This window comes from Rhineura floridana, chromosome 3 (assembly GCF_030035675.1).
Source record: "Rhineura floridana isolate rRhiFlo1 chromosome 3, rRhiFlo1.hap2, whole genome shotgun sequence".
In the NCBI taxonomy this organism is placed as follows: domain Eukaryota; kingdom Metazoa; phylum Chordata; class Lepidosauria; order Squamata; family Rhineuridae; genus Rhineura; species Rhineura floridana.
This window is the reverse complement of record NC_084482.1, coordinates 231,048,576-231,070,326: the sequence shown is the minus strand read 5'-3', so window position 1 is coordinate 231,070,326 and position 21,751 is coordinate 231,048,576. Positions and strand designations below refer to the sequence as shown.

General features: G+C 53.6%; 1 protein-coding gene across 3 annotated transcripts; it reads left to right on the top strand.

Moving 5' to 3' along the window:
* The first annotated feature begins 384 nt into the window (after positions 1–384).
* RGL2 (ral guanine nucleotide dissociation stimulator like 2) lies at positions 385–21,198 on the top strand. Of its 3 annotated transcripts, none has more exons than XM_061621515.1 (18): positions 385–1,595; positions 1,945–2,090; positions 3,241–3,339; positions 3,471–3,709; positions 4,237–4,290; positions 6,378–6,654; positions 7,474–7,689; positions 8,025–8,128; positions 8,529–8,613; positions 9,784–9,867; positions 10,003–10,077; positions 12,167–12,199; positions 12,909–13,030; positions 14,150–14,242; positions 14,466–14,595; positions 16,729–16,974; positions 17,650–17,764; positions 19,288–19,492. In XM_061621515.1, the coding sequence occupies exons 2-18, from the start codon at positions 1,974–1,976 to the stop codon at positions 19,320–19,322; spliced, it is 2,124 nt and encodes a 707-aa protein (XP_061477499.1). In that variant the 5' UTR covers positions 385–1,595; positions 1,945–1,973; the 3' UTR covers positions 19,323–19,492. The 3 variants fall into 3 exon arrangements, with proteins under 3 accessions (XP_061477499.1, XP_061477497.1, XP_061477498.1); XM_061621513.1 differs by lacking the exon at positions 19,288–19,492 and adding an exon at positions 19,500–21,198 and having other exon boundaries at positions 394–1,595; XM_061621514.1 differs by lacking the exons at positions 385–1,595; positions 1,945–2,090; positions 19,288–19,492 and adding exons at positions 2,447–3,092; positions 19,500–21,198.
* The last annotated feature ends 553 nt before the right edge of the window (positions 21,199–21,751 follow it).

Here is a 21,751-nt window from a genome sequence, read left to right as displayed (position 1 = left end):
GTCTTCACCCCCCTGCCTGTAGACCCTGCTTGGTAGGACTGCTGGGAGATGTAGTTCAACAACATCCGGAGGGCCAAAGTTTCCCCGCTGCTGACAGAGGCATCAGTCCTTGTGCCTTTTCAAGGTGGCTGGCCAGACAGGAGCTCAACAGGGGAAACTTCAGTGTAGCGCTTATTATGCTAGCAGAAACCCTACAGGTGGAACTTGGACCTGCTACACAGCTCTTAAAAAGCGCAGGCACCTGGCAGAAAAAGTTAACAATCCTATTGTATAGGTCACAGGGAATTGTGTGTTTTGTATTAGGAGCTAAGGAGTTAAAGCCAAGGGGCTTGTGTGAGAGGGGGAAGGAGGCCCTTCCAGCTTGTGACGCAGCCACTTCCTGGAGACAGGAAACTGGGTTTCCAGACCCCCATTGTGCTCTTTCCTCCAATGGGGCGGAAGAGGGGCCCTGCAAAGTCTGTGCTGGGGAAGGAAAGAGTATGCCTGAGGAACAGAAAGAACAGCGTCTCCTGGTCTGGTTTCCACGGGAATGTTTTTGGAAGGCCTGTGCCAAGGGCTGGGTGGTAGAGATTTCCTCCTGCGTCTTGGGGGCCTGAATCCTCCCTCTGTTGGGGTGGGAAGAGCAATTTTACCTTCTATGGGGAGGGCCCATTGCCCCCCTGCCCAGCAGGTTCCCTCCTGATGGGAGCTATAGTCCAAAACATGAGGAGGGCGCCTTCTTGGAAAAGGCTGGAGTAGACGCAGGGCCTTGACAGGCAACTCGTCAGGCCTTTTAAGGCAACTGCACATCTTCAGGCATCGGACGTGGCGTGGAGATTCACACAAACAAGACTCTGGGCCTCTGCCAACATTTGGCAGCCCTCCAGCTTCCCTGCGTGAGCCAGTTCCAGGTTTTATGCCTGTCTTCTTGCAGCTGGCCAGAGCTGCACCTTTCTGACCTCTCAATCTGCTCCAGGTTTTCCTTTTCTCTCTCTCATCTGGGCCTCACTGTCTGGATCCTGCTCTGGTTTCTCCACAGCTCTCATGAGTCCAATCCTGCTCCATTCCAAGTCTTAGATGAAGCTGTCCCCATTTGCACTAATTCCCCGTTAGTCATGCTGCTGTTTCTGGGTTTTTTGAACCTGCAACTCTGAATCCGCCAAGGCTGACGTCAGGTTTTCTGCCTGCTTCCTGACTCTATTCCCGGTCCCTGGTTGTGGATCCAGTTCCAGCTATTTCTGCAGCATTCCTGGGTAAACTCCTGTTCCATGGTTTGGGCTTTCCATGGCTGGTTTTGCTACGAGCTTCTTTGCCCAGTCTCTCTGGCTCCAGTCCCCGGCTGGAATCCAGTCCCAGGCTTTCTGCTCTCCCCCAGTCTCCTGGCTCCGTTCCCAGCCTGTTCTGCTCTGGGTTTCCCGTTCTCGTTGCTCCTGGCTCCGTTCCCAGCTTGCTCCACTTCCGGACTTTCCATCCTGCCCCCTCCCTTGGCCCTCGCCCAGGTCTCTGCCCGGTGAAGGCTGCCAGCCGCAGGGGCAGCAGCGGAGGCACGCCTGGGTCCCACTCCGCTGCCTGCCCACTTTGCCCCAGGCCATGATCCCTTTTCCTGAAGCAGCCAGGTGAGAGCCAGCCTTCAGAAGAGGAGGGGGGAGGCAGGCAGGAGGGGTGCATGTGGGTAAAGGGGCATGGGGGGATCTGTCGGAGGGGGCCCTCTAGGGTGGGAGAAGGGAGGGCTTAGCTGTTCTGGGGGGACAACTTTTCAGGGGGGCTGGGAGGGGTCAAGAGTTCATAGGAAATGTTTTCAGGAGTGGGTGTTAGATGGGGGCAGTGAGGGTCTTTGGGGGGTCATCATGTGGGAGATCAAAGAACCACTTGGGAGTGAATGCTGGATGAGTTTGGGGTGAAAATGAGTCGAGGGGGGCAACAGCGTGGGAGACTGACCAATAACCCCCCTCTGCCCCCCCGCAGCTGCTGGGGGGAGTGAGGGGAGGGGCCGGATGCTGCCCCGCTCTCTGCGGCACCTGCTGGACGGGGGAGGGGACGCAGGGGTGACCCTCAGCGCCTTCAGGAGCCGGACCCCCGAATCGGAGTGTTGCCCCCAAAGTCCTGCACAGGTGAGTAGAAGTGCGGCCAAGGGGGGTGTGTGCTCAGAGTTGCCTGCTTGTCTGTGGCTGTGGTTGCGTTCACACGACTTCCTGCGCGCTCTCTCGCTCTTCCTGGCACTCCTTGCGAACGTGTTGCCCGCCCGGCTGGCCTGCGTGTGTCCCCCGTGACGGGTGGTGGGCCGAGCCGTCCACTGGTGTGCTGTGAGTGATGCGTGTGGTTGTGCTGTTCCAGGGGCCTGCACTGCAGAGGTGGCGGTGCGTGCGTCCCGCCTGCAGGCGCCTCCCTCTCCACCTGCCTGCCGGCCTTTGTTGACTGTGTGGTTGTTGTGTTGTCGGGGTGACAAAGGTAAGCACCTTTGCCCTGTCTGTGAGCTGCCCTGCACACTCCCTTTCTGTGGGGCTGAGTCCCGTGGGGCTGAGTCCCGTGGGGCTGGCCAGGGTGTGCATGCACAAATCCCGAGTGTGTGTGTGTTGGGGAGCGGTGTACTTTGTGCAGCAGGGATTGGGAGGCAGATGCACCAACTTGAAGAACTGATGGGGGGGAGAGAGATCTGGAATCCGGCTGGGCCAGTTTTTGGGGAAGTCTTGCAGGGCGGGGAGGAGGCAGGGCCCAATCCAGCGAAGCGGAAGGAGAGGAAGACAGCGATCCAGAGACTCAGCCCCGAAACCAAAACAGACGAGACACGAGGACAGGGCGAGGGGAGGAGGCCGCCTGTCCCCTAGTCCTGCCCCACATCTTGACCCCCTTTGGACCCCAGCCTGTAGCCCTCCCTCTCACAGAAAGCCCCCCCCAAGCGTTCCTTCCACTCTTGTCTGCGACCAGGAAGGGGCCTGAGCAGTTTTGGGGAGTGGCTGAGGGTGCAAAGGGGGCAAGCCGTGCAGGGTGTGTGGGGCTGAGCTGCAACCCCCATGAAGGTTTTCCTCCGCCTGGGGGGCTGCCTGGAGCCGGGGGGAGGCTCTGCCGAGGGGGTACTCCTCACCCGGACCCGCTGGTACTGCCTGCCTGTTAAGGTAAGCCTTGGAGTGGGGGGTGGGAGTGGGGGGTGGGCAGGAGGAAGTGGCTATTGCAGGGGGAGGGGCCGTTTAAAGGGGGCGATGGGGGGCATTCCGCCCGGGCTGAGATGTCTTCCATCTCTTCCCTGCCCCAACCTCAACGCAGCCCCCCGTGACGTTGTGGGAGGAGGCAGAGGACGGCGTCATCTACACCGTCAGCTCTCGTCCGCCAGGGGGCGCCACCAGAGGGAGCGTGGTCACCGGGGTAAGTGGAGCCGGGTGTGCGGGGGAATATCGGGGGTGGTGGCTCCACACGTGGGCATGATGTGCTGCCCCCTCGTGGCAGGAGGAGTCCCGAGTCCTTCCCTTTCTCACACTCTCTCTCTGGGACCTCAGGGTACTGAGGACCCGGCGGGCGTTTCAGGTCATCCAGGGGTGGCGACGGCTGCTGCTGCTGCTGCGTCCGGTTCCCCCGCTGGCCGGTCGCGGGCCCTGAAGGCTGGATCGCTGCCCCGGCTTGTCCGGCACCTGTTGCAGGCCCCTGCACTCGGTGACACCTGCTATGTGCCGGCTTTCCTGGCAACATACCGGACTTTCGCCACAACCCGCGGGGTCCTGGAAGTCCTGCTGGAGAGGTTTGCAACAAAGCCGGGGAATTGAGTGTGGGGGTGATGGGAGGGAGAGGCAGATGTTGCTGTTGCCACCTGTTTTTTTTTGCAAGATAGAAATGTTTCTGATTGACAGGCAGGAATTCAACAGGTGCTGCTTGTGTGGTCTAGTGGTGAGAGTGCTAGACTAAGGACTCTGGAGACCCAGGTTCAAATCCCCACCAGTTAACCATGAAGCTCAGCAGGTGGTCTCTCTCAGACTGACCTCCCTCACAGGGCTGTTGTGATAATAAAATGGGGGCAGGGAGAACAATATACTGAGCAACCTTGGAGGGGGGGACAGCAGGGTTTCAAGGGATATTGTTGACATCATTATAGTCTCTCTTACTGCATTTCTATGCCAGGGATAAACCTTCACCTGTTGGATTGCTGCCTGTCTTGCAGTGCGGGATCACTGGCAGGATGGGAGATGGAAGGGAAACAAAGCACTTTGTGTTTCTTTAATTGATTCCCTCGGGTTTTCTCCCACCTCTCTCCCCCCCCCCCAAAAAAAGTCTACAGGCGGTTGCAGGCTCAGGCATCAGCCCAGAAACAGCAGAGCTGCAGCGGTAAGTGGGACCCCTCTTCCCTTTCCCTGCCCCCAACTGAGTCCTCCTTCCCCACACCCTAAATTTTATTTTTTAAAATTTAATTTAATTTATATATAAATCCATTTTCTGAACTAATTCCTGAACAGGTATGGGCCGTTTAGGGTTGTCCCAGAGACTCTGCCCTCCCCACTTTCTCAGAATTGCTGGTTATGATTATTAATTGGTAGGGTTAATGCACTCTGTGTACGTTCAGCAACACAGCTGTTCCAAGCCTTGGGTTCTGGGCTTAAGTTCAGATTTTAGCCTTGCATTTCAACTTGATTATAGTAGGGCAGTCCTATAAGAGGTAAGTCCCTTTGAGTTTAATGGGACTTTCTCAAGGGCAAGAGTGTGTACAGGACGGCAGCGTGTGCCAGCGGTGGTGGGTGTCTTATCACCCACTGTGAGGGGGCAGGACTTAGCCCCCCCATTGCTCAGGCTGCAAAGGCTGCAATCCTATACCTACTCACATGCTTGGAGAAAGCCCCGTTAAACTCAGTGGCTTGGGAGGGGACTGAGTTTGCACGATAAGAGCAGAATGGGGGGAGGGACATTCTTAGCCGTGGGGAGTGGATCGCAGAAGGACTCATGATTTTTAATCTGGTCTTGGCAGGATGTCCTCCTTGGCTGTCCACTGTTGGAGTCAGGAAACTGGGTTAAACAGTCCTTTTTGGTTGTATTCCATCAGGGTGATGTGGAGACGATGTCCCCACTAAAATGTCATTGGGGAGGTGACTCAGCCGAGGGACGACGCTCCTCACATGTTGGCCGTTGGCTGTATTTGGACTTGAGAGTGTCTCCTGGGCCATATTAGCAGTGGGGCACACGTGTGGGAGGGGAGGGAGGCTGGGGCACGTGGCCTTTGCGTCCTTGCACGAGTGAGTCACTGGAGACTCCCTGCTCTGCCGGCTCCTTTCTCTCTTAGGCCGCTGCACCTGCTGCCTGCCTGGTGATCTCGGGGGGCAGCTCCCCTGTAGCAGGATGGTGCTGCTGCGCCTTTGCACCCTTGAAAGCTTGCTGGTTGCAGAGGAGGCTGGTTGTGATGGCTCAGCGGTGAAGGGATGGAGCTTTGGACATGCTCAGAGACTCTGTGCCCTTTACCTCTCACAAAAAGAGCATCATTTCTGTTCCACTAAAATTGGGATATTGCAGAGCTGGGAGAAGTGCAGAAAAGGGTGACCAACATTCTCGGGGGGCTGTTAGGAAATCTGAGGCTTTTTAATTTAGGAGAAGGGCAAGTGAGGCAGGGATAGGATGAAGGTGTGTAAAACTATCTGCGGTGCAGAGATGAAGTGGGCAGAGACCTCAGAGGAGCTCCCTGAAGGCGCAGCTGGGACAAGCCAAAAGGGCCCCCTCTAGCCCCGTGTCCTGCAGTGGCCATTCCGAAAAAGGGGAGTTTGCCTGCCAGCTGGCCTGGCACAAACAAGCAGGCAGAGAGGAGTCCTCCTTCTGCAAGGCACCATTCATAGAAAGTTGGAAAGGGCCTATAAGGCCATCAAGTCCAAATTCAGCGTGTGGAACTCCCTGCCACTGGCTCTGATGGCTTTAGAGAGGGCTCAGGCGGCAGGGAGGCTACAGCAGCTATGTGGAAGCCTGGGCTTCAGAGGCAGCCGAGCTGTGGGTATCGCGCTGAGGTCCCGCTTGTGGCCTTCCCAGAGGGCACCTGGTTGGCCACTGTGGGGTGCGAGGGGCCGGACTAAATGGTCTTGTGGACTGGAACATCATAGAATTATACATAGAACAGTAGAGTTGGAAGGGGCCCATAAGCCCATCAAGTCCAACCCCTTGCTCAATGCAGGAATTCAAGTCAAAGCATCAAAAGCTGCCTTCCGCAGAGTCAACCCTTGGTCCATGTAGTTCAGTGTTGTGTGCACTGACCGGCAGCAGCTCCCCAGGGTTCCAGGCAGGGAGTCTCTCCCAGAGGGGACTGAGCCGGGAGGGAAGGCACCGGTGCTGCGCTGCCACTTGGGAAGCTGCGGCCCTGATCCAGCCACAGTTGGGAGAGAGAAGGCCCTTGGAGACCCCCCGGCACTCATGGGTTGTTGCTGCTTTCGTCCTCCCCGCAGGGCTCTGGGGTCGCTGCTTTGCTCCTGGCTGGATGGGTACCCCGAGGACTTTGTGGGGCTGGAGGCCAGCCTGAGGGACCCGCTCTGGGGCTGGCTGCAATGGGCCCTCGGGGACGGCTCGGAGCCTGGGAAGAGCTTCCTCGCAGCCTGCCAAGAGGGCGCCCCGGGGGAGCCCAAGGAAGACGAGGGTGTCGCAGGCGACGGGGACCCCGACCCCCACTTCATCCTGGGCCTGCAGGCGGAGGACGTGGCCGCTCACCTCACCGCGCAGGATGCCGTGAGTGTTACGGGGCCGAGGGCCTGGGGCAGGGCTGGAGCTCAGTGGGTGGAGCACCTGCATTGCTCGCAAAGGTGCCTTGGGTGCCGTGTGCAGCAGCATCCCCAGCAGGGCTGGGAAGCCTCAGAGTGCAGGCCAGCCAGAGCCAGGCGGACCCCGAGGTCTGGCTTGACAGAAGGCAGCTGCAGGTGCTCCTCTTGAAAACGGAACCATGAGGACTGGAACCTTACTTGAGGGGAAGGGCTGCAGCTCAGTGGCAGAGGTTGCAGGTTCACTCCCCTGCGTCTCTAGTAGGGCTGGGAGGGAGATCCTCTGTCTGAAGCCCTGGAGAGCCATTGCTGCCAGTCAGTGCTAGCAGTACTGAGCTAGGTGGACCAGTGGTTTGATTGGTATGTAAGAGGCAGCTTCCTGTGGGCCTACAAGCTATTAATGCTTTTGCCGTCATAGATTTGTTAGTCTCTAGTCTAAGGAGACTAACAGGCGACAGTTTCTTGCATAAACATTTGCAAACGGTCCCCAACTTCAGAGCCTTTTCCACTTAGAGGTTTTTAACGGCACAGCTGAGGGCGAGCAAGTTGGAGGGAAATTTGTGTGTGTGTCTTAATTGGGGGCAGGAGCAACCTCCTCCCCTAACCTGTTTGGGGTCACCATCTGTCTGTTGTGTGGCCAGAGAATCGTTGGCCACCTGCAGTCTTGCATTTGGGGGCACAGATTTCCAACTGGGGTTTGTTTAGGTCAGTCTGCCAGTTTTCTGTGGGGTGGAGTGGTGGGCCTCTCCCCTCCCTCAGCCTCTCCTTCCCGCCCTCCCTTGCCCCACAGGAGCTCTTCCTCCGCCTGGTCCCTCATGAGTGCCTGGGCTCGCTGTGGTCACAGCGCGACAAGCGGGGCCACGAAGGGGCCTGTCCCACCGTCCGGGCCACGGTGGCCCAGTTCAACCACGTGGCCAATGCCGTTGTCACCTCCTGCCTGGGCAACACGGGGCTGCGGGCGACGCAGCGGGCCCGGCTGCTGGAGAAGTGGATCCGAGTAGCCGAGGTGAGTCCTCCGGCAGAGCTACTTGGGCAGGCGATGGAGAGTCCCCAATCCCTGCCCCCCTGAGCAGCCTTCGCCAACCGGGTGACCTCCAGATGTTTTGGACTCGCATCAGCCCCAGCCAGCACAGCTGTATGTCCTGGGGGCTGATGGGGGTTGCAGTCCAAAACGTCTGGAGGATTGTTTTATTTATTTATTTATCACATTTATATCCCGCCCTTCCTCCCAGTAGGAGCGCAGGTTGCGAAGGCTGCCCTAGAGCTTCCTCCCCCCCCCAGCACAATTGAAGGACCTCTCTCTCTCTCTCTCTCTCTCTCTCTCTCTCTCTCTTCCTCCAGGAGTGCTTCTTCCTCCGTAATCTGTCCTCGCTCTACGCTGTGGTGTCTGCACTGAAGTCCACCCCTTTGCACCGGCTCAAGCGGACCTGGGAGGAGACGTCCAGGTTGGGGCTTGAGAGATGAGCAAAGCCCCGAGGGGTCCCCTTCTTCAAGCCCCTTCCCCTTGTGGGAACCCCCTCTGCCCTCCCCAGCCCTCAGGCTCAGCAAGGGTGGGGGAATTAAAAACGGCCTCTTTTGCAACTGGCGGAAGAAGCCCCCCCCCCGGTGCCAGCCCACCCAACTGCCTTCCTGCCCTTGCCAGAGGTTGGGAAAGGGTCCCCCTTGTCCCTGTTCCCCGCAGGCGCCCTCAGCTCCATGGAATGGAGGCAGGCATGTCTAGGAGTCCCCCCAGGGTCTTTCACAGACACCCCCCTCCAGCAGCAGACGGGTTAGGGTGTCCCTTCTCTCTTGCATTGGGTGCTGGGATGGGATGCCCTCCGCAGCTCCTCTTCCCTCCCACCCCAGGGACTCTCTCCGCTGCTACGAGGAGCTCAGCGCCGTCTGTTCGGAGGAGGACAACTACAAGCAGAGTCGGCGGCTACTTTTCCAGGTGGGAGGCCACCGGACATTTATTCCCCAGCCTTGCGTCTCTCCCTCACTCGCAGGGCCTCTCTGCTGTGCCGGGTTGTGTGTGTGGTGGCGTGCCTCCGGGTGGGCTCCCAGGGTAGTGATTTGGTGGCCTTCAGGGGGCTGGGCAGTCTGACAGTTGGCAGGGAGTGCCTTTGTGTTTTCTGCACGTGCACAGAGGCACACAACACCGGATCACAGCATCTGCAGCCTGGGATCCCATAAATGGAAGGAATTTGGGGGAAATGAGGCCAGTGTTGCTTTTGTGGCTACAAAATCAATTCTACAGATTTTGAGGTTCCAGAGTAACTTGGGGTTTATTTGGCGAGGGAACTGGGGCGCGGAGGAGAGAGCTACGCCGGGCAGGAACCCTTCTGGGATTTTCTTTGCAATCCGTTACGAAGTCTAGAAACACGTGGCCTTGTCAAAACACACAGAACAACCCCACTCTACGGGCCAAAATGCTCAGGATTTTGATTTTTCTGTGTCCAGTTTCTGGAACCACCTTAATCTACTGTATTTGCCACACAGCTGACCGTTTGTGTTTTCTCTGGGCTTAAAAGGGGGGGAAAGGGAGGGGGAAAGCGACAGAATCCCCCCCAGACAAGCTGCAGTCTTGTCGAAATGTGTTTGTGTTTCTGACTTCTCACTTGCATGCTTGCTTGTTTATTATACTGATGTGATGGATGGAAATCCTTCCAAGGCGGCTCACGAGAGAACATAAAACAGTCACAGATATTCCGCTAAGACAAATATTAACTCTCAGGCGTTAAAACACAGCGGGTTATGAAATGTCGACAAAGGTGCTGAGAGGCTTAACCACCTTGATGCTGCAGTGCTGCAAAATCTGGGCTGCTGCTGAGTCCGGACCTGTTGCTTTTGTTGCTGTTGCTGGCTCCGTGACTGACCCCAGCACATCCTTACCTGGAAGTAAATCCCATTGAGCTCAGTGGGACTTCAGTCTGCACTCTCACCGTTCTGAGGCACAACCTGTAATAGTCCCTGGAAATGCATGGTGACCTCCAGTTACATTCAGCTGCTGTGTTTGGAGTGGAATCAAAGTCCCCCCCCCCCAGTCTTTCCCTGTTTGGCCTTGGCCGTTTAGGCAGGCGTGGACATCTGGACTTATTTTCTCTCTTCCTGCCCCCAACAGGAAGGTTCCCCTTGTGGATCCGGTGCTGACCCAATCCAGCGCAGGCAGCAGCAGCAGCGGAGAGCTTCGGAGCAGCGCCCAACGGTGACTTGAGGGTGAACGGCTCTTTGGGGCATTTGGGGACTGGGACAGGGGAGGGGGCACTCCTGGGACACCCCCCCTTCTGACTCTAACCTTCCTCCATTGGTCTCTTCCTTCTCCCCCACCTCACCCCCCCAGGGTGTGGTCCCTTATCTGGGCACTTTCCTGAAGGACTTGGTGATGCTTGACGCAGCAACACGGAACCGGCTGCAGGTGAGAGGAGGAGGCACGGAGGGACCCCCCATGCACACACACACATGGGGAGCCTTGCCTGTCTCCCCTGCCTGGGAAGAGGCTCTTCTGTGCTTGTGTCCTATCTTTTTATTATCATTGCCATCCTGCCCTGCCTCCCGTCGGAAACTGCGGGGTTGCTGTTTATGTTTTAACCATTTGTATGCTGCCTTTTTCTAGAATAAAGCAACCAAAGTCAGAACTGGAGACAGTCCCCCCCGCCCCCCAAAAAAGAATCAGCATAAGACACATAAGAACTAGCACAGTTTCTTTTTAAATAAGTTCCTTGTGGAATAAGGAAGTTTTCAAAGGCCATGCAGAATTCAGGAAGAGGTGTCGTAGTATAGTTGCTCCTGAGGGTGGTGGTGGAGGATTCTCCTCCCCCCCCATTTGGGTGCCACCACTGATGAGCCCCATCCTGGTGCCATTCAACAGGTGTGGCAGCCCTTTTCTCTGCCCATTTTGTGCTCTCTTACCATTGTCTGTTTTGGAAGTCTTCCATTTAATGGATTATTCCCTAAATTGGGTGTGTGTGTGCCAGCCTTTGGCCTTCCGGACGTTGCTGGACTCACAAGTCCACCATCCAGGCCTTTGGCCATGCTGTGATGGAGGTTAGAGTGCAACCACATCTGGAGGGCCGTGGGGGTCCCTCCCTGCCTTAAATGAGGGGCTCCTTCCTGGTGCCCTGGTGCTGAGCCCTTGGGGAGGGGCCGAGACAGCCTTCCTCTTCCAACAAGCCTTTTAAGTTGAGACCTATCCCAGTCTGCGTCTGTTTTAGAATTGCTTTTTAATATTTTTTTTAACAATATGTTTTTAACCCTTTTTAAAAGATGTTTTAAAGCTTTTTTAAAAATGTTTTTAATGTTGTTTTGTTTTAATGTATTTTAAGGTCTGTTTTTATGATGTTTTAAAGTGTTTTTAGTGCTTTTGTTTGCCGCCCTGGGCTCCTGCTGGGAGGAAGGACGGGATACAAATCAAATAATAAGTAAATAAATAGTAGCTCAGTGCTTTAGAGCCGTGGTTCCCAACCTGGGGGCCGGGACCCCCAGGGGGGCCGCGAAGTAATCCAGAGGGGGCCGTGCACAGTAAAGAAATGAATTATTTATTAATTTTTTAAAAAGTCTTCACTCCTTCGACACTGTCTGCTTCCCACTGCCGCTGCAGACGACACCTCCCCCTTGCTCCAAACGAGAGAGGAGGCCTTTTCCTGAAGCGCCAGAGCATCTTTCAGGTGCACTAAGGGCAGGCATCTGCCTATAAAATACATGGCAGATGCCAAAGGAGGCTGAGGGTGGAGCTACCAGGAAGAAGAGGGTATTGCTATCACTGATTCCCATCTCCTTGCACTGCCGCTACTGACAGAGCCCTTACTTAGAATGAGAGGAGAGGGCTTCTTGTGAAGCAAAAAGAAGCAAGCCTGCAAAGAATGGCTGCTTTCCCCCTTCCTTCCTGGCAGCCAGCCTGCCTCCCTGGGGGGAGGGGGTCACAAAAAAATTTCAGCTTATAAAAGGGGTCCCGTGCTCATAAAGGTTGGGAAGCACTGTCCTAGAGCATCTGCTTTGTTCCATCTCCAAAGGCAGCATCTGCAGGGATGCCTGGGACCCTGAAGAGCTGCTGCCATTCAGGGTGTGCAATACTGAGCTAGATAGGCAGTGTACAACAGCTTCCTGTTTTAAGCATGCAGAAGTTCCCTGGTTCAGTCTCCAGGTAGGGCTGGGAGGAAACCCCCCCCCCCGGAAACTGGAGAGCCGTTGCTGCTGGTCAGTGCAGGTGAGACTGAGGTAGATGATAAGACTTGGTCTGAGGCAGCTTCCTCTGTTCTTGAAGATCTCCCGAGGGCATCCTCTCATTTCACTCACCTGTCCATGTGCAGCTGACCCTGCACGATGAGGACACTTTTCCTTGTATGTCCCACAAGAGCGTGCAGTTGGCAGAGTATCCGTGCGAGGGAGGAGTTGTGGAGGCGCCTTGACCTGCCTCTCTCGGGGAGAGGAAAGGATCGGCAGGTTCTTGAGTTTGTTCATGTTCATTTCTGGAATAACGACCCCTCTCTCTTTCTCTCCCTTCGCAGAATGGGTACATTAATTTTGAGAAGCATCGCAAGGTATCTCTTGTTATTATTATTAAAATTAAAATTTGTTAGTTGCTTTTCTTCACAAAAGCGAATCCAAAGTGACTTACAATCGATAAAGAAGTCAAAGCCAGTATAAAAAGTTTAAAAACGCGAAATATGAAAGAGGCTTCGACATCAAGAGCCCTCCAACACTTCTCAAAAATCAGGATCCAAATGCCTGGGATAGTTACTTGTTCTTAACTGTTTTTACTGACAATTTTAAATATGTTTTGCAACTTGCTTAGAGGTTTTGTCACAAGCAAGCAATATACATATTTTGTTAAATAAATAAATAAAACAAACATGCTCATGCCAGGATCAGAGGCAGCTGCTGCGGAACCACGAGCGAGATACAAATTCAAACCATTTATATACCACTCAGTCTGTCAGCAGCGTACAAGAAACTACGGACACTGCAAAATACTGTGCTCAGTTCCTGCTTGCAGGATTCCCATCCGCATCTGGTTGGCCACTGTGACAACAGGATGCTGGACTAGCCGGGCCACTGGCCTGATGTCCCCACATGCAACGTGGCACTGCAGCAGGCATCCCTCTCGGACCCTCTGTTGGCTGCATCAGCACAAGAGGGGAGGGGTACCCCAGGTACCCCAATCCCTCCTGATAAATTGAGGGGTGCGTGTGAATGCGCATGGCTGCCTGCTATTATTAATGCTTTTTCTTTTTCCCCCTCCCCCGCCAGGAGTTTGAGATCCTGACCCAGCTGCGCCTCCTCCAGGCCAAGTGCCACAACTATGCACTGAATCCTGACCGCCCCCTCCAGCGGTGGCTGCAACGCCTCCCCCGTCTCAGCGAAGCCCAGAGGTGGGTGTGGGTCCTTGAAACCTCTCCAGCGTTTGGCTGCTGCGAATGCAGAGCCATAGAATCGTAGAGAGTTGGAAGGGATCTTGGAGGTCACATAGCCCAACCCCCCTGTGCAGTGCAAGTTCTGCAGTGCAGGATTTTGCAACTACAACATACCTAACAGGTGGCTGCCAAGCCTCCTGATGTTTAGCTGAAATCTGCTTTCCTTCCCTTGGTCATTCTGTGTGTGTGTGTGTGATGTGCCTTCAAGTCGACTACAACTTATGGCAACCCTATGAATCGGCAACCTCCAATAGCATCTCATATAAACCAACCTGTCCAGATCTTGTAAGTTCGGGTCTGTGGCTTCCTTTATGGAATCAATCCATCTCTGGTTTGGCCTTCCTCTTTTTCTACTCCCTTCTGTTTTTCCCAGCATTGTTGTCTTTTCTAGTGAATCATGTCTTCTCATTATGTGTCCAAAGTATGATAACCTCAGTTTCATCATTTTAGCTTCTACTGACAGTTCTGGTTTAATTTGTTCTAACACCCAATTATTTGTCTTTTTTGCAGTCCATGGTATCCGTAAAGCTCTTCTCCAACACCACATTTCAAAGGAGTTGATTTTTCTCTTATCCGCTTTTTTCACTGTCCAACTTTCACATCCATACATAGAGATTGGGAATACCATGGTCTGAATGATCCTGACTTTGGTGTTCAGTGATACATCTTTGCATTTGAGGACCTTTTCTAGTTCTCTCACAGCTGCCCTCCCCAGTCCTAGCCTTCTTCTGATTTCTCGTTTGTTCCAGCCTTGCACTAACACCCACAAACAGCAGGGAGTTTTGTGGTGCCTTAAAGACTAACAAATATATTATGCCAGGCTGTATTTGGGATCTATTGGTGAAGGGCAGGCAATAAATACAACAATAATCTTTCACAGACTGCAGTTTTCTTTCCTGCATTTGATGAAGTGCAGGCCTCAGCCCACGGAATCTTCTTCTGCCGTAATAAATGTGCTGGTCTCTTTGTCAGTTCTGCTGCAAGAGGCCAGCCCGGTGGCTGCTTCCTCCTCTGGGAATTAATCGTTTTTCTGATATTAAAAGCTGACGGCTCCCTCTCCCCGCTTCCCCCCTGCAGCTACCAGCTGTCCTGCACCATTGAACCGCCTGCAGAGGGAGTGACCGCCGCCCGACCTGTGAAACCCACCCTGGTGATCACCCACTGCGCAGAGTGAGAGATGGGAGCGGGCACTGGTGTTGGGGGGCCCTCGGGGTGTCTCCCCCTGCCCCAATCCCAGAACCTTCTTTCTTCAAGGCACTCTGCAAACACAGGACCTTCTCCCAGAGGAGTGAACAGGAGGGGGCTGTGCCGGAGGGGACATGGCAGGGATCCTCTTAACCAGGCTCCCAACCATCCCCTTGCCCCCCGCCCTCTCTCTCTCCCTTCTCTGCAGCCTGGCCACCTCGCTGGGAATGAGCATGCTGGTTTCCTGGGACAAGTCCAGCACCCCACAAGCGCCGCCAGACCTCCTGCTGCCACCGCTTGCCTCCCCCTCCCCACAGGGGCAATCGCACCTGGGCCAGGTGAGTGGGGGGGGGCAAGCTTCCCCAGCTGCACTCCTTCATCCTCCCAGCTGTGATTCTTGGGATGGGGGACACACAATGTGATTTTTGGGATGGGGGGGACACGATGGCCTCAGAATCTGCACATCGCCTGTAGTCGTGCCACGGAGTGTGGGCCGTGGCCTCGCATTCAGAACCTGGCTGGAGTCTTGTTCGTTGCACCTTCTCCTGCTCAAGCACTTGAGAGGAACGGAGGCCCCTTTCATAATTGTGCCTTGAGATAGTTTATGAAAGTGCAGACTAGAAATATGTCAATAAAATAAACATAATTCATGTTCATTTCAACAGGGCATGAGCAAGACAGTTCCCAGGGGGTTGTTCCCTCAAGTATCTAGATCTCATGATAATGTCAGAGCAAAACCACAGAAGAGGCATGGGTTGCGGAGGGTCCTATCAGTCAGGAGGGGGGAATTCCTCATTTTCTGTCCTCTTGGCCTGTGTTATTCTGGGTCCCCAACCTTGTTTCCACCCCTGATCCCAACAGAAAAACACACAAAAGGGTAGTAGAAAAAAGTCCCCAAACCTCTGCAAAATACATGGGAGGTCAAAATATAAACTTTTTAAAAAGAGGAAGCCTCTTTCTTCCTCTGCTTGTAAATTTGGGGAACATTTCACCTGCTTGTCTCTGTCCTTTCTCATTCAGAATTAGACATTATCCAGATAATGGCGTAACTCTGGGCATGTTTACATGGAAGTAACTTTGTTTAGCGGTGCCTCCACCTGGGCAAGTGTGCATAAGATTGCAGCCTTCACGGTGCAGTCCTTTGTTCGCTCAGAAGTGTTTACTCAGGAGTGGGCTCACTGGAGCTTACACCCAGATAAGCAGGTTTAGGATCGCTGCGTGCATGAATCCATTACGCCAGTGCAGAAGGAGCCGCTGAGCGCCTCGTATCTCCAAGGCAGTTTACTTGAATTGCTTGTTACTACCTATGTCCAAAACAGAGTAAAGCTTTTAAGTAAGAACATACAAAGCGCTGCTGGATCAGGCCACAGCATTTTACTTTTTTTAACCCTTTTTTTAAAGATGTTTTTAATGTTTTGTTTTAATGTATTTTAAGGCCTGTTTTTATGACGTTTTGATGTGTTTTTAGCGCTTTTGTTTGCCCTGCTGGGAGGGCGGGCGGGATATAAACCAAATAAATAAATAAATAAATAAATAAATAAATAAATAAATAAATAAATAAATAAATAAATAAATAAATAAATAAATAAATAAATAAATAAATAAATAAACAGTTGCCAGCCAGAAGCCTCAGAGCCCGCAAGCAAGCAAGGCCGGAGTGCAACACTCTCCCCCACTTGCCATTCCCAGCAACAGGCATTGTGCAGGGGTTATTTCCTGCCTCCAGCAGTGGCCGTTGTGCTGCCTTATCTTGTGGGATGGACAGGGCGGTGGCAGTGACAAGGCTTCACCCTGTTGCACCCTTCCTTGCAAGGCTGTGGGCCCCTTTTCTCCTCTTAGTTTCCATTGCTCAAAGCCGGAAGGGAAAAACAACAACCCCAGCATTAAAAAGAAGGGCTCTCTCCCACCAGACATTTGTCTTTTCACATGTGCTCTGACTTCCACGTGAGTAATAAGAAGCCAAATGGTGTTGTTAACCAGGACAGCGCCGCAATGCACCATGAACTTCAACCTGCGTTTTGGCTGCAGAACTTCGGAAAATGTCCTTTGGAATTTAAACTGGACTCATCCAAAACACAAAAAAATCCAAATGTGACATTGAGTCAGACTCGTGGCCGTTCTAGCAGCTTAGAACTGCCTGCTCTGAGCAGAGAGAGTGTGTGTGTGTGTGTTGAGCTTACGGCCCTTTCTCTACACACAGATGGCCACAGGCTGCTCTCGGGGGTGTCTGGACAAGTGTGTGCATGGTGGCCCACGTCACCAAGTCGGACTCTTGGTCTGTCTGTCTGTCTCAGTCCTGGCAGCACTGACTGGCAGGGCTCAGGGAGGGAGTCTCTCTACCTGGAGATGTAGCCATTCAAATCCAGACCACTCTGAAAGAGGCCCCTTCATTACTTCCCACATGGCCCTTGCCATTTGCTCAGCAGCCCCCCTGCCTGCTCACCTCACTATCCCTCCCTTTCCTTTCCCAGCATATAAAGTGGCCCTCCGTCTCCTCATTGGACACGGCCCCAGAAAACACCTCTCCCTCATCCCCGGGAGGCCTTGCCCCCCCTCCTGCCACCGGGGGCACCTTTGTCCGGGGACACCGGCGCTCTGCCTCTTGCGGGCCGGCCTATCCCACGGCCCCCGCCCCCGGGAGCGGCTTGCCCTCGGACTGCCGCATCATCCGCGTGAGCATGGCCCTGCAGAACGGCACCCTCTACAAGAGCATTCTGGTGAGTGGGGGGGCTCCCGGGCCCCTCAGGGGCTCACAAGGGCAGGACTGGGCTCGGGGTGTGTGGGGGGGTGGCCTCTCCTTGGCATAAATGCCTGCTGGGAGGGAGGGAGCGGGCACAGCTGTGGGGAGGTGCAGTAGTTCCAAAACACCCACAGGGCACCAGGTGGGAAAGACTGAAAGGTCTGCTTCTTCAAGAGCCCTACAGCAGCTGGATCAGGCCCAGAAAGGGGCCCGTCTAGTCCTGCATCCTGTTCTCACAGCAGCCAACCAGATGCCCATTGTGGGAAGCCTGCAAGCAGGACCTGAGTGCGAGAGCACCACTCGCCCCAGCGGTGATTCCCAGTGAGTGGCATTCAAAAGCACACCGCCTCCAGTCGTGCAGGCAGAACATAGCCATCATGGCTAGTAGCCACCGATAGCCTAATTATCCTCCATGCGTTTGCCCAATCCGCTTTTAAAGCAGTCCAAGTTAGTGGCCATCACCACCTCCTGTGGGAGCAAGTTCCATAGCTTAACTATGCGCTGCGTGAAGAAGGACTTTCTCCATCCTGAATCATAGAATCGTAGAGTTGGAAGGGGCCCATAAGGCCATCAAGTCCAGCCCCCTGCTCAATGCAGGAATCCAAACCAAAGCATTCCTTCATTCTTTCTGTGTCATCGCTGCCGTCTGTAGGTCACGAGTCAAGACAAGGCGCCTGCGGTGATTGGGAAGGTGCTGGAGAAACACAACCAGGATCGGGGCCTGGCCCCCAGCTACGAACTGGTGCAGCTACTGCCTGAAGGCCGAGGTGAGGCCGTGGGAGGAAGGAAGCAGGGGGGGTGGGGGGAAGAGCCTGGGACTTGGTGGCGGGGTGGAGCATCATCACCAGAGGTTCACGTTGTGGAGCATTTCCACCCCTCCCACGCAGCCCCCACCATTTGAACTGTGGATGGAATTAAAGCCAAGGAAACAAAGTTGATCCTTTGACACCTGCGTTCATTCAGACCTTATTCCTAAATCTACGACACATCTTGGAAAGTTGTTTGTTCATGGGGCATTTGGACCGCTCTTAAGAGATCATACCCCAAATTTGCGTGGTGGTTCCTGAGGTCAAGGGGCAGGCTGGACACCATTTTGGGTCGAGATGGTGGACTGGGCCTTTGAAAGTGGCACTGGCTGTTTGGTTTCTTGGAATTCCTGAGTAATGAGAGACTGCTAGTGAATTCTTAAAGGGAAATTAATTTCCAAGATAAACCCAGCAGTTCCTCCTCTTTACGTGCATTCAGGAAACGTGAAGACTTTTTTTATTTATCTAAGCCAGAGGTGGGGAACCTGTGGGTGCCCTCCAGGTGTTGCTCTTTGGCCATTGGGGCCATGTGCTTGCTGAGGCTGATGTGACTTGTCACTCAACATCTGGAGGGCCAAAGGGTCCCCAACACACCTAATACAAGCTTCTGGGTAGTCCATTTTATAAAGTTTTTACGCTACTGGTTTTAACTGCTGTCAGCAATATGTTGAGTGTTATTTCAAATTGTTCTGATGTAGTTTTATTATTGTGAGCCACCCTGGGCAACCTCTGGGGAGAGAGGGTGGGTTGTAAATTTGAAATAAAAATAAAATGGAAGCGCTAAGAGGGATGCTTTTCTGTGCTTCAAGGTTGCCCGAGAGACTGCACTGGATCCCTGCATTGAGCAGGGGGTTGGACTCAATGGCCTTAGAGGCCCCTTCTAACGCTACGATTCTATGACATTAAAGTCTTTATTAGTTCATCTGCAGATTCTAATCAGGGCATCTAATTAGTTTGCTGTCAAAGGAGCAAAGGCTTATGGTATGAGTCACATTTTATATTTTAGTATTACATAAAACCGTGTTGATCCAGCAGGTCAAGTTAGGCAAAGCAGAAGAGGGCTCTTAATACAGGGCGATCTTAAGAGAGAGGGGATGGGCCTTTTAACGCCAGGAATGGGTGGGTTGCCTTTCATAGAATAGTAGAGTTGGAAGGGGCCTATAAGGCCGTCAAGTCCAACCCCCTGCTCAATGCAGAAATCCAAATCAAAGCATTCCTGACAGATTCTTCTCTTCTCCAGGCTAAACACGCCCAGTCCTTTCAGTCTCTCCTCATAGGGCTTTGTTTCCAGTCCTGATCATCCTTGTTGCCGTCCTCTGAACCTGTTCCAGTTTGTCTGCATCTTTTTTGAAGTGCGGAGACCAGAACTGGATGCAGTATTCAAGATGAGCCCTAACCAGTGGTGAATAGAGGGGAACTAGTACTGCACGCGATTTGGAAACTATACTTATTGCAGCCTAATATGGCGTTTGCCTTTTTTGCAGCCACATCACACTGTTGGCTCATATTCAGCTTGTGATCAAAGACAATTCCAAGATCCTTCTCACGCGTCGTATCGCTGAGCCAAGTATCCCCCATCTTATAACTGTGCATTTGGTTTCTGTTTCCTAAGGTTTCCTAACCTTTGGGCGCTTCCTTTTCTTTCCCACTATTATTCCTCCGTCTTGATGATCCCTTGTTACTCTCTCCTCCCCAGAGCTGGCTTTCCCACCAACAGCCAATGTATTTTATGCCATGAACAGCACGTGCCTGGACTTCATGCTCCGACCCAAACGGCCACAGGAGAAACGGTCCCCACCAACACCCCCTCCCAGGATCCCTGCCCCAAGGGGGGTGGAAATCAGCGCAACCTTCCCAAAGATCAAAGCCACCGGGCGCAAGATTGCCCGGGCCCTCTTCTGAGCGTGGAGAAGAGCGTGACGCCTCAGCTACTGGTCAGCAGTGGTGACCCATTTTGACTTGGGGACTGAACTGGGACTCATTTTTAATACTGGGGCCAAGTTGGCTGTTAACTTTTGCTTCATCGGAGGACACCTTGTTGTCAGAAGTGATGCCAACATTGGCACAACTGCGACAGGCCTTGTTGCCTGACTTGGCAGCACTGGGACACCTTTCTTTCCCTTGTAATCTTCTCTAGCTCAAGTGAGAGGTCTGCATCGAAGACAGGAGTGTTATTTCATGCCCAAAAGAGAGTTTCCATCTGTGTTGCGCACTTCCTGTTGGTGTTGCCACTGACTTCCTGTTTCTCCTTCCATGCTCTAAGTGCCTTCACTGCCAAGGGCAGCATTACAAAGCTGCCCCCCCGTCAGTGGCTGCTCCTCCTGTTTGGAGAGGTGGTGGTGGGGAAGAGGCTCATTCGTCCTCACAGCAGCTGGAAAGCAGAGCACTTAGGCTACCTTAGGAGTGTGTGCAACACTCACAAACGGCACTATGAGATGTTGGGGGCTGCTTCTCAGGGAGTCTCAGCCAGATGCTGAGATGCAAAATTGTCTCCTCCAACCTTGGCTGCCCCACGTTGGGAAGGGGGCACTCGGCTATGCACGTCGCGCAAAGCGAGCATCACTGCGCTTTGCTGCTCAATGCAAGCGAACACTAATATATATATTTTTAAAGACACTATGGCGTGAGGATGAGGCTCTGGGGAGGGGTACAGCTTGAACTCCCCCCCCCCGGCCAAATTATCTTTCCCGAATTGAGGAGAAAGGACCCGTGAGCGTAGCACCCTTACAGGGTGGGGCTGTTTCAGACAGTGTGACTTTTTCCGTTCTCCTAGATGGGGCTGCTGGGAACTGTAGTCCAAAACACCTGCCGGGTGTCAGGTTGAGGAAGGCTGTTAAAAGAGGTAACCCCCACAAGCAGTCAGCCTTCCCATCCAAAGTTGCCATTTCATATATAGGACTTAGAACTACAACTTTTCCTGTCCTCACCAGCTTAACCCAGGGCTCTTGTCTCTCCCACGCTAAGTGAGGGGTCCCTCTCCTCCTGCCCCACCTTACATTCTTTGTTGACCCCCCCCTCACAGCACAGCAAAGTATTTCAAAACTTTGCAGCACCCTGCTCTGTATATATTTTTATACTATTTAAGTCTTAGCAAAAGAAGTGCCTTCTTATGGGGCCCTTTTAACACATTCAGGAGGAGGACAAATGGGAGAGGAGTGGATGCTGTGGGACAGCTGTGCCTGTTCAGTTGCCTCCTGGCCCTGCTGCTGCAAGTGGCCCCCACACGTGGATGGCAGCAGTTCAGGGGCCAGAGACGGCTGCTTTCCTGTCGCCTGCTCTAACTTATCCCCCCCCCCCTTTGGAGAACAAAATACGTTTTGAATGTTGACATGTTTTTACTCTAAATAAGGGACACCTATTTTCTATGAATAAAAAAGGAAGCTTTGTGGTATGAAGACCTGTGTCTGTGTTGAGAAGAGTCTTAGTCAGCCTTTTTGGTTACCCAGCCCTGTAAGAGGAGCACCTCTGAGCACACGCAGGCAATTTTAAAAGCTCTTTCGTAAGAAAATCTGCTTGTAAACAACCACACACTATATTAACTTTGTTAAATAAAGTAAACCACGTGCACCTCTTGGGCACGTGCAACTGGAGCAAGGGCTACGGCCTGGAGTCAAGATATTAGGACTCTGCTCTCACGCACCCTGCCACCACAAAGCAAGGCTGGAAACGGCCCAGGCACCTGTCGCTGGTGGGGAGAGGAACTTTCCGTAGAGCAACACAGGGAAGGTTGGCAGCCAAAGAGAAGCACGTGGAAGTGCCCTCGAGTTCAAGCAACTGCAGCGTGGCCCTAGAGATCTACAAAGCAACACCAGAGAGGAGGGAGCCAGGCATGTGGGGCCAGGGCACCCTGCCAGCTCCAGGCTATTGTGCCTGGGTTGAAGGGCCTCCTGGCAAGGGGTTTTGGGGTCTGGCCAGCTCTCCTCCTTCCCCAACCCCCAACGTGGCTAA